Source organism: Stenella coeruleoalba (assembly GCF_951394435.1).
Source record: "Stenella coeruleoalba genome assembly, chromosome: 5".
Classification (NCBI taxonomy): Eukaryota; Metazoa; Chordata; class Mammalia; order Artiodactyla; family Delphinidae; genus Stenella; species Stenella coeruleoalba.
In genome coordinates, this window is record NC_137150.1 from 77,392,788 (window position 1) to 77,405,045 (window position 12,258).

General features: G+C 37.9%; 1 protein-coding gene across 1 annotated transcript in view; it reads right to left on the reverse strand.

Annotated features, from left to right (window-relative positions):
- Positions 1-11,388, reverse strand: part of SLC15A2 (solute carrier family 15 member 2) — a 37,009-nt gene extending 25,621 nt beyond the window's left edge. The window contains exons 1-4 of the mRNA XM_079923102.1: positions 11,269-11,388; positions 9,346-9,433; positions 8,601-8,742; positions 562-654 (exon numbers count right to left, since the gene is read on the reverse strand). Of these exons, the coding sequence (XP_079779228.1) occupies positions 562-654; positions 8,601-8,742; positions 9,346-9,433; positions 11,269-11,373 (428 nt within the window). The 5' untranslated portion in view covers positions 11,374-11,388. The remainder of the gene's footprint in view (positions 1-561; positions 655-8,600; positions 8,743-9,345; positions 9,434-11,268) is intronic.
- Positions 11,389-12,258: the final 870 nt, after the last annotated feature.

Sequence of the window (12,258 nt, forward strand, 5' to 3'; positions counted from 1 at the left end):
GTACGACCTGCTTCTTGAACAACTCTAATCTTCTCTACTGACTGAACCAACAGACATCAGAATCTATCAAGAGTCTCTGGCATCATAAATATCAAGAGCTTAATAAAGAGGGATAGAGAAACTGGAATATATGGAACTACACATAAATGGGAATAATCCAAGCTTTGAAAATGAATTCTACAATGTATTATAAGGAAATATCACAGACATTTTTTTTTAACTCTGGTAAAGGTACAATGTGTGGATGGGTGAATAGGTGAGGGAATATGGAGGGCATGAAGGTTTTAATGTCTTCAAGCACATGAAGAGTTTTTATCAAAAGGATACTAACTGGGTATTCTACTAGTCCCCAAATATTTAATAAAAACAAATGAGCTCAGATAAAGCAGGAGAGTTCAACTGGTCAAAGTTTTTTCCTTAACCAATTTGGTATTAAAACAGATCGGATAATAAAGGGACATCATTGGTAAGAAGACAGAAAAACATCTGTAATGAATGTGTGAGACATTTACCTGCCCAATGGAGGAAAAGTGGTTTAGTTTATTCCATGATTTTACTCACGTGTGTAACATTTGTCCCCCCAGTATTGGTAAGGCACCCATGGACTTGATCACATGGCCAAGCACATACACCAAGGAGAGATAGATGATTGTCCTGTTGAGAGAGTTAAATCAGTCAGTCTACAAACAGAATTCAGAGATTTGAGTAATTACAGCCTCAGAGTTCATACTGTTCTCAATGCCAGGATAAATGGAGCGGCAGGAGGAGGGGGTAGAGGAGGAAAGAATTACCTGAGATATGCAAATAGAAATAATAATGGTGAATGAAACAAACAGTCTAGAAAAAGAGACAGTAACTCTTTACCCTGTAGTGTTAGAGATAATGGACATTCCTTTCTCATACCTGCTCTCTTTTCCCTCACTAACCCCACACAAACACAGAGTACCCCGATCTTGTGTAGATATGTCATGACCAAGTTGGATTTGTAGCCAGCGATAATGTTTTAAGTAAGGAGAACCAGAAGAACAGGATACTTTGACCCGAGGTTTCTTCCAAGGAATGTCTTTGGCTCTAGAAATCCATAAGGGTCAAGAAAGAATGTCACATAAACAGGAAAAAAGGGATGGTTAACACAAAGAACTTTCTCTAAACACAATCACTGGGATATACAGAGAGGTAAAGGGCTCTCAGGTTCAGTCTGAACACTTGGGTTAATTGTAATCCCCACCACAGTTTCCTCATGGACAATTTCCCAAGGGTAAGAAAGGAACCAGGGTCTTTGAACAGACTTTCCAGTGATATAGCTCATGCAGTTGATAGGGACTTGTTGTTATGCTGTTTTTTCAAAAAAATCTGAATGACAAACAGGAAGTAGAAGAGTGAGGAATTCCAGTAAGAACATATGTAGAGATATACACACTGAAACATGGCATACTACCAAATATACAATGTGTATTATTTGTATTAGGACACCAGTATTCTCTCTATATATAAGTAGAATATTAATACTAGAAGGAACTTTGGAAATTATATAGCTTACTTCTGTGATTTTGAAGTGTTATATGCTAATGTGGAATATAAAGAATGGAATGAAGGTAGCAGAGAGGCTGGAGTTGTCAGAAATCTCAGAATGTGGATTTCTCATTCTAAATGCCTAATCTTCCTAGGTTGGCTCTCCAGGGAAGGGATCTTAGAGGGTTTATAATGGGAAGCAGGGGATAAGAAAGCTGAGTGACTAAACCAGGGCTAATTAATATTAGGGGAAGGGGCAGCCTTTTCCAAAAGGCCTTGTAGTGTCTTCTGGAGAAAAGTTTCCTTCATTGGAATAAAAAGAATGAATAGAAAGAAAGGGAATAAAAAGGGACTGAAAAAAAGGCCAAAAATTATGAACACAAAATAGATAATCTATGCTAAATCATCACAGAGAAAAAACAAAAGGAGTCTGAGCTGGAGTGATAGTCTGCGTTGGGAGAACAGGGCAATATCAGGTTGTTGGACTAAATGAATGAGAGAAGTGTAAGTGCCTTAAAAGGAAAACAGGCAACCTTCTAGGTGAAAGATTCAGGGAATTAGTCTAGAATGTGAGGAATATAAGACAGGAAGCTAATGGCAGAGAACTTTAACAGAAGTAGAGAGAAGTCAAGAGAGACTTGGAAATTCTGCATTTGAAATGGAGTCATTGGGGTCATTACAATCCCAACCACAGGACACAGATCTGTTTTAGATAGACTTGACCAATCTTCCATTTGCAAATGAGGAAAGTGAAATCCAGAGAAGTCAAAGGATATTTTTAAGGTGACATTCTAATTAGTATTAGGATTAGGTCTAGAACTTCCACTTTCTTACAGCCCAGCATTCCTTCAATTTTATCATGAACAAGTTAATGTGGAAAAAGGAAAGGGAAGAGAAAGAAGTTTTAAATTTTATTTAACTGTAAGAATATCAAAAGCCAGAGACATTTTTAGTTAAAGCTTAGGAACTGAGAAGGAGTATGTGCAGTAGGCATATATTATTGTACATACTTCCTCTGATGGCAGAGGAAGAGACCTAGGATAAAGAGGGTCAGCTCTGATGAGACAAAAAAAAAAAAAAAAAAATAGTGGGGGAAGGACATGCTATAGACACACTCAAAAAAACCCCAGAAATTGTAGAGAAGACATCCAAAAGCATATTTGGCAATAAACATATTTAAGAGAGTGGCTTTTAGTGATTGCCATGATCAGGAGTCCAGAGTAATAGGCACAGGTCACAAGGTAAAAACCAACACTAGGGACTATGACTAAAAATGTTATTCTCTCTTAAAAGCAACTAAGCATCAAAAATTGCATCTGAGCATGTAATTAACCCTCTCAGTAGATGTTTATAGAAATAATAAAAATCCAGTGTCCATGCTTAAAAATTTTCTTTTCCATTGTATATCCACTGGCTACTCTTTCCTGTGTGTAGCCCTGAAGGAAGGTTCACCTCTTTCCTGACATAGCGAGTTCCTTATACAAGAGTCAGGGACCCTGGGTACCCATTTTCTCTTAACAAAGCTATGATTCTGCGACTGCAAACAGAGGAAGCACTTTTAATAGAAGTTGTTTACTAAATTCAGATGTTTCTAATGTTATAGGATGTTTTTCATCCTGAAGATAACATCTGAAGAAAAGGAGAGGAGTTTTAAATACTTATATGCTTATGTTGCTGTCATCATTGTTTTTGTACATGTGAGCTCACACACCCCCCGATAGAACAAGTTACTCATGTTTTCTCCAACTCACTTTCTCTCAGAAAGAGATACCAATTCATCCCCAAAGAGTTTTGTTATTTAAAAAGCAACCACAGGGTTTCCCTGGTGGCAAAATGGTTAAGAATCCGCCTGCCAGTGCAGGGGACACGGGTTCAAGCCCTGGTCCGGGAAGATCCCACGTCACGGAGCAACTAAGCCTGTGCACCACAACTACTGAGCCCGTGTGCCACAACTACTGAAGCCCATGCACCTAGAGCCCGTGCTCTGCAACAAGAGAGCCACCGCAATGAGAAGCCCACTCACCGCAACTAGAGAAAGCCCGCACACAGCAACGAAGACCCAACACAGTCAAGATAAAGATAAGATTGGAGCTGATTTCTTTGATTTGCTTTGGTGTTTTCACGGCAGGAAATGCTTTCAAATCATTTTCTGTGTGTAATCTGAATGCAGGTAAAGAATTCCTCAATTTGTCAGAATGCTAATTAAATGTAATAATAATTTGTGTAACCTGCTGTGATACTAAAGTGGCTAATGACAGTCACTTGGGTTTCCAACCAGGAAGGGTTTGTTTTAATGCACATGTCTAATTTAAGAAGTTCACTGCTTTATTATCATGTAATATTGTCGTTTGCTTGAAATAGTGCAAAGCAAATAGTTGACTGATCACTCCTTAAGAATTTATGGTTTCTTGTAAAATCAACAGAGAATCTATTTCCAAAGAAAGAAATATCAAAATTAAGTAATAATTTAAAAATGTACGGGGAAAGTATCTCAGGCAACTCATAACAATTCCTAGATGTTTTTTATTAGTCCATGATGTTTTCACAGTAAGAAAGGCTCTAAATTTATAGATAAATGCTGGGCCCGCTACCTTAATATGTGAGTGTGGTTGCCCTGGATGCAGTGCAGAGGATACACAGAGGTGATAATTTTGTGCTCCAAGAGAATTAATGGTGGAAAGTTACACGATGCTCAAATAGCTCCTTCCTTAGGAAAAAGGAAACTATCCAAAAAGTCACACACCTAGCAGAATCTATTGGAACCTTGGGACTTAGATATTTTTATAATCCTATTTCTTTTTTTATAGAGCTTCAAAAAATCATCTTTGTTCAAAAAGAGGAAATATTTTCTTTACTATAAACGGACAGAACTTTTCTCATATTTTCACAAATGTTGGTGTTCTTCTATTTCAGGAATTAATTAAAAATGTTGTCATCAAATAAAAATTCCCATATTATTTAAATTTTTTTTTTTTTTTTTTGTGGTACGCAGGCCTCTCACTGTTGTGCCCTCTCCCGTTGCGGAGTGCAGGCTCCGGACGCGCAGGCTCAGCGGCCATGGCTCACAGGCCCAGTCGCTCCGTGGCATGTGGGACCCTCCAGGACCGGGGCACAAACCCATGTCCCCTGCATCGGCAGGCGGACTCTCAACCACTGCGCCACCAGGGAAGCCCTAAAATATTTCTTTTATTATTATCAAGTGTCAAAGGTAATCAAGGCTATTACTCTTGAGGCACAAAGCAGATGTTGACATAAGAATGCTCTTTGTCACTACCCCTTATTGTCGTATGCCATGGTGCCAGTGATGTCTCACCCTAATCCCTGGAACCTATGACTATAATGAGATGTCACTTCTTTAATTATGTTATATTATATGACACAATTGACAGTAAGATAGTGAGATTAACTAGATGAGCCTGATCTAATCATATGAGCCCTTAAAAGCAGAGACTTTTCTCTGGTAACAGAAGGGGAAGAGATTCAAAGTTCGAGAAGGGTTTGATACACCATACTGATAGCCTGAATATGGAAAGAACCATGTGTCAAGGAAAGGGGACACCTCCACCTGAATGATGGCAAGAAAATAAGAACCTACAATGACAAGGAAATGAATTCAGGCAACAACGAATGAGGCTGGTGGTAGATTATTACCCAGAGTCCAACCTAGGAGACACCCAGACCTGTGAGCCAACTGACTGCCTCCAACTTCTCACTTACAGAATTGTGATATAATAAATGAATCTGGTTTTAAGCCAAAAATAAATAAATAAATTTATTTTAAAAAAGTAGCTGAAGTAGAGATTAAAAAAAAAAAAAGGAATCACAATACCCACAACAAAATAAGTCATCTTCACACCTGCCCACACCTACCTCAGTCTTGTGCCTACATTTGAGTATCTGAGGGTGAATAAATTTATTAATTGAAACACTTGCTGTGCTGTGGGCCTGTTATGTACCAGGCACTGTTCTAGGTGCTGTGGATAAAAATATAAATGAGACTTTGTCTTCTAAGTGTCTGAAGAAGGTATTAGATTCATATACAATAGTTGTGATAAGACAGAGTTTGGTAAATGTCACATGAGGGTAAAAAATGAGTTCAGAGAACTTTAGATTACTTCTGGCTAGTGGTGAAAGACGTGGGGCAGAGAATACTCCACTGCATAGGTGGAATTTGAACTGAGCGTTAAAGGGTTTGGACATAGAAGGCTGGGAGGAAGGAGATTTCATGAAGTAGAAACTATGCAAACAGACATGGAAAAGAAATGTCCCTGTTTATCATTAGGTAAGTATTAGTATTTGGTTTTTCTCTAGTGTACATTTTTGAAAGGGAGTATGATAATAAGAGCAGAAAGGTAAGTTGGATGAGATTAGTAGACAGTGTGTTAGCAGAAATTTTTGAGCAGAGTAGTAATATGAACAGAGATTTCTTTTAGGAAGATTAATTTGACAGAAGTGCACAGACTCAATTGTGAACAAAAGATATGGGAAGCAATGAAAACATCATACACGTCCATTTCAATAGCCCAATTTAGAGGCTAATGAAAACCAAAACTAGAGTAGTGGTGATTGATGGCCATGGGATTCAGTGTTGAGGAGGGAGAATGTGAGAGAGATTATAGAAATAGAATTGGCAGAATTTGAAAACTGATTGGATGTGGGAGTATAGGAAAGCTAGGAGAGAGGATAAGGTGGAATATCCAGGAGATGAATGCTAACATGCAGTTATAATGCATAAGGGCGCTTGAGTGACAGGTTAAGATTACAGAGTTTGAGGAGCCATTAGCATATAGGTAAAACTGACACCGCAGAGCCTGCTAAGGGAGAATCTGGAGAAAGGGAAGAAGGTAAAAGGTATACACTGGGGAAATGCCTACATTCAGGAAAGAGTAAAGTAAACAAAAAGCAAAAGAAAAGCCAAATGAGGAAGAATCCAAAAAAGTAAAAGAACCAGAAAATACAGTGTTAGAGAAGCCCAGGAAGTTTCAAGAATTTAGGAGTGATAACAGACTAAAATGTTAAAACACGTTCAAAGTGAATAAGAATTTAGAAAAGACCACTGGGTTTGATAACAAGGAGATCATTACCAGTGATCTAAGAGAGAAGAATTTCAATAGGATAAAAAGATGACATACTATATATTATTTCACTTACCGTAATCTGCTTTGTATTAAAGCTAGTTGAATATGAACACCATGAAGCAGGTATTATGTCTTATTCATCTTTTTATACCTCATGGTTCTTTGGACAAATAGAAGTTGCTCAATAAACATTTACTGAATTAAACTCGATCAGCTTAAGTTGAATCTGATTGGATTCTACTGCACTGCATTACATTACTCCACCCTAAGGAGTGATAATGAAGAGTGAGAAAGGAAGGCAACAAATAATAAGTGATTCTTTTAAAAATCTGAAGGTAGTGATTCTTTTAAAAATCTAAAAAAGAAGATAGAAAAAGAAAGGTTAACAATAATTTTGTTTGTTTAAAGGTCTCATATTTGCCCTTGCTTCTAGGTACAGGAATCACAAAGAGTGTCTCTGAGGAAGAATTTGAAGGAAAGAGATGGAGGTATTGAGGGTACAAAGACACCAAGGAGAGTGATCTAGGTGACGGTGATACATTTGTAAAAATTCATCCAGCTGTACATTTAAGACTTTTGGATTTGTGTACTTTATGTAAGTTATACCTCAATAAAAATAAATTCAAAAAAAATTAAAAGTACCTCATAAAGGATTGAGATTGAGGGCACGAGTGGAGGTTGCTAAATTTCCTCTGAAATAGTCAGGAAGCTATTACTTACCAAATCTCAGATCTATACTTTTTCAATCTTAAAGGAAGTCATTTTAAAAATAAATAAAATTACTACGTGATATATGTGAGTCTTTTATTCTATAACTGAATGAAGACTATATACCATGGTTTATACTTTCTTTCTGCACATAGTGCCAACCCTCTATCTGGATGGACTCGGTAACTACTACTACATAAGGAGCAAACATAGATCTCAGCCACCTGCCATACCTTTCCCAAGGCAAGAAACTGTGTTTAGTACTAAGTTGTGGTTGTAGCGCTATATTGGGTGCTGATTAAAAACTTTAGAAGAATGAATATATCTAGGTCAAAGTGAGATAGAAACCAATGTTTACTAAAGAGGATTCCTTGGAACACTAGGTCCACAAGAAATCCTGGAAAAATATTCCACGGTTAAATAAGTTTGGAAAATACTACATACCATAACCTCCTCTTGGATATTTTATAGTATGAGTTCACAAGTTAAAGGCTGTAAGAAGTCATGCAGTAAAGATACCTTTTTAGCTTTATTCAGCCTAGCATTTTCCAAACTTATTTGACTATGAGAGCTTTATGTTCCCATATAACATGCATTAGATCCTATACAACCAATTTTCAACAGAATGCAGTTTGAGAAATGCTAATTTAGACAATTCCATAGATGACAAGTCTACAGAAAATACCTGAGTGATGGATATCTAAGAGCCATCTCTAGCCCATGAGGATGATGTTATAGGGGACAAAAATAACACTGTCCCAAACATATCTCTTGGTGCTATTTTCAGGGACTTAAAAGATACTGAACTGAATAGACCATTAGTCTAATTCATGAAGATATTTATTATATTATTAAGAAATAAACTACAGAAGGTTAGAGAAGAGAAACAGATGGTAAAAGAGCTAAAAAGAGGGATTCATAAGAAGATAGTAAAAGTGTTGGGATGACTCAATCTAGAGAAGAGATGGATAGTATATCAAATAACTACATTGAATTATAAATTTTCTTGTGGGTAGCAATCTCTATCACCTGAGATCAGAACAAGAACTAGTCTTAAATTACAGAATGGAAGATTAAAATTAGATAAAAGAAAAAAACCTGCTGACTGAAAAGGGTATAGAAATATTGGAAAAACTGATAATGAAGAGACAAAACCTTTCTGTATTGTCAGTCTGAGAGAGATTCTTATTTGTCATGGATGACATAAGCATGTTCTTGCTTGGAAGTAAGAGGCTAGAAGTGATAGTCTCTGCACAATTAATATGTGCAGCTTCTTGGACTGTGACCTCCCATCATCCTTACTTGAATTTTCCCAACCATGAGTCAGCAATGGCTGCTCCCAGGATGGGAGTGAAATAACAGAGGCTGCTGAAGGCATGGTATACAGATGTGGAAGTGTCTTCACTCCAGTGCAGGAAATACAGGAAATACAGGGTCAGCACAGCTGAAGCAAAAAAAGAGAGACAAAATAAAATAGATGCATTAAAATGATTTATGGAGCAGAAGAACATTTGATATGGTCTTTGAAGTTGATCTTGACCTTCAACACTCCTATCAGTGAAGTGATGAGGGGTGATTGCTGGGCAGTAGAAGCAGGGCCCCTTGGAGTTGTGGGAGTAAATGGGGCTATGCTTAGTATACAAATGCAATACTCCTCCCTTCAGTCTACGTGTACATAGCATCATTTAGGCTAATCCAAAAGATAACATGGGGCTTCTAATATCCCTTCCTTCTCCTTCCCAGCAATGATATAACCCATAGACCCGAGGAACAGAAATGAAGAATGGAATGTCGATGATGAGAGTTTTTCCACTTATATTCTCATAGGCTGTGTTCTGATTTCCACTTGGCCTTTCTGTTCTTGGCCTGTATGAGTTAGTAGGTGAAATCCCATGAGGCATTTTTTGGAAGTCTTCGCCAAAGGAAAGGACCAATTGGATGAAGGCAGAAAGAGTAGATAAGGGAAATAAGTGCATATGAGATAGGTTGTTACAAACATGGGGTGAGAGTGAGTGGAGAAGAGTAGGACTCAGGGACACAAAATTACCTTTCATGCCATAATAGGAAAAGCGCTCACAGAATTCATTCACCACAATGAAGACAATACTCAGTGGATAGTTGGAGCCACAGATTTTCTAAGAAACAAAAAGGCAATGGTTCAAGCATGAACTATATTTCCCTGTTTAAACCATTAGATTGCTCCACAACAGAAAAAAATCATTTATTTTAAGTTGCCATGATAGGTCATGCGAAACAATGGCCCCTGCTCTTCATGAAACAGCCAGTATCACACTAAAAGTGCTTGCATTGCTGATTTAGCAGTGAGAAGCTATTCTGAATATTACTTTGTTCCTCAATTCATTTAACATGAAACTGCTCAGGCATTCCTTGATACTAGACACCAGGACCTGTTCATCTTCCCACAAGTACTAAATGAAAAGCCTGGGGCTCTGAGTAGGAGAATAATCATACTTATTTTCAGGAACATAACAAAGAGTTGGCCTATGGAGCACTTGATGTCCAGGCAGTCACACTCACATGTCAGTATCCTGCTTAGCTCCACTGTTCGGATTAACCTTTCTGTTTCCACTTGCCCCATTCACTCTGCTGGGAAAAATCCTAGCAACATGAAGGTTTCCCATTCAGTGGCTACTGAAGCCAGGCACAGAGCCTAGTACAGATTGCTAAAGGTAAGATGACTGATCACCTTGACCTTGGGCAGAGAGTTCTTAAATCTTGTCAAATTAAATGGCCATTGTTTCTATGAAAGAGAGATTCTATAACATTTTCATGTTAATCCTTTTGGGCATTAAAAGGACTACGCTATTTCATGCACTGTATCAGTCAGAATAAAAGGAACATCACGTATTATTTCAAATCCTTACCCATTATGATAGTCCAGTCAATATGAGAGGGGGATGGAGATATGTGTCCTTGGTTCAATCAAATCTTATCATGAGATTTTTATTGCCTTTTCTTATTCATAAGATGTACATACATCTTTGTAAGCAGCCTCAAATTCTTTGGGACCAGAAAATGTATAACTAAATAAATTAATGTATTCATTCTTTTATCCACATGGATATATAAAAACAACCCTCCAAAATGTTAATATACATTAACATATGATAAAAACTTGCTTGGAAGACAATATGAATTAGTCTTATTACCTTCCCAGCTCACAGCTCGAGAATCATGCAAACTGAAGTTTAGTAACACATTTCTACTAGCTATGTAACACTGTCACTGGCTGTGTTAACATACTGATCCAGGCCATGTCACTATACTTGGCTTTATACTTCAGTTTTGTTATTCCAAAGAAACTACCACCTCTAGAATACTACTACAGTTACCTCTTTGCCTGTAGTAAGAATTCAGTAAATACTGGCTAGTATGTCTGTATCCTCTCCATTTACAGGATTTTGATATGAGGACTGAATAAGAATTGGCAAGTGCTTTAACAAGTGTATAAAGTAAAACATTATTATTACTCTCTTGTTTCTCTGTCCTTTCTCCCACTGTAAACTGGAACACAGTAACAGAAACTAGATCTATTCTAAAACTTCTCTTGGTGGTCAGCATAGATTCTGTGCACAGGGGAAACTAAGGGCTGAGATTTTTTTTTGGTGAAGAAAGAACAATCACACACAGTTCTCCAGAAAGGAGTACTTGCCAAGTTTCCCTGGACATTCAAATTGCTTTTTTTCCACCCCAGAGAAACTCAGAATATACAATGAAATATAGCCAAGTCCTGGATACCAACTGAAGAACTCTACCTCTTTCTGCTGCTTCCTCTCCTAAGTTAAAGGAAACTTCTGTTTAGGTTTGGTTTACAGGTTAATTCTAACTCCAAGAGAGAATAGTTTTTAATACTCTAACACAGCTCAGCGTGAAGCTCCAGGGGCCAAGGAGGAGAACCAAAGGAGTAAGTCTGTTCCTACCAGAGACAGAACTGAATCTGAAGACTCACCGGAGATGGCTTCTTTGGAAAGCTGGGGGGTCGAGGTGGTACCTCTTCAGGGGAGACAGGTAAAAAAGGAGTTTCCTTGAACTCATTTGTCTGGAAGAGATTCATGGCTGGCTCCTTACTCTCTCTCTCTTCAAGCATTTGGCTTCGGTAGGCAGTTGGGACAGCTGCCAGGCTACTGTGAAAAGGGGGACTGGGAGGGGAAGAGGGGGTGGCTTCAGCAACTAGGTTTAACCCTGTGGGTGTCAGGCGTCAGCAGCTGCCTGCAAAGCAGAAAGCTATAGAGAAAGGAAGGATTGGGTCTCAGAGACTAGTTCAAAAGAACATTTATGTCACAGGGGAGTGAGAATAACACATCACGGGATGAGACAGTATAATGCTGGAAAATTTCAAATGAGTGAAAATTAGTTAAGAACACAATGCCTGGAGCATAGCTTAGAGCAGATTTTGAAATCGATTTCAGGGTAATAATAGCTACCATTTATTGCACACCTATTGTGGGGAAGGTTTATACACACACACACACACACACACACACACACACACACACACACACATATTATATCTACATGTTCTAATTCTTACTACTATCCGCATTTTATAGGAACTAACGTCCTAAGAGGTTATGTAATTTGTCCAAAGTCATGTGGCCAGTAAGTGGCAGATCTGGAATTTTCACTATGCCACTACAGATTAGTATCAGTAATGCCTGTGGTCGTTACTTAGGAATGGAAACTATAGAAATAAAAACATAGCAATGTAGGGGAAATGAAATGCATCAAAGAGGGAAACAGAATTTGGAGAGATACAAAAAATGTTGATTTTTGGTTTTCAGCATAATAAAGTTCAACTAGAAATGTCTTATAAGCAATTAAAGAGGTGGAGCTGAAGAAAACAAAAGGAAAGGGTTGGTGATGTACATTTGGGAATCATTCTTCTCCTTTGCTAAATTCATTCCCTGTGTTTTCATTTTCTCACTTCAAGATGAATCCA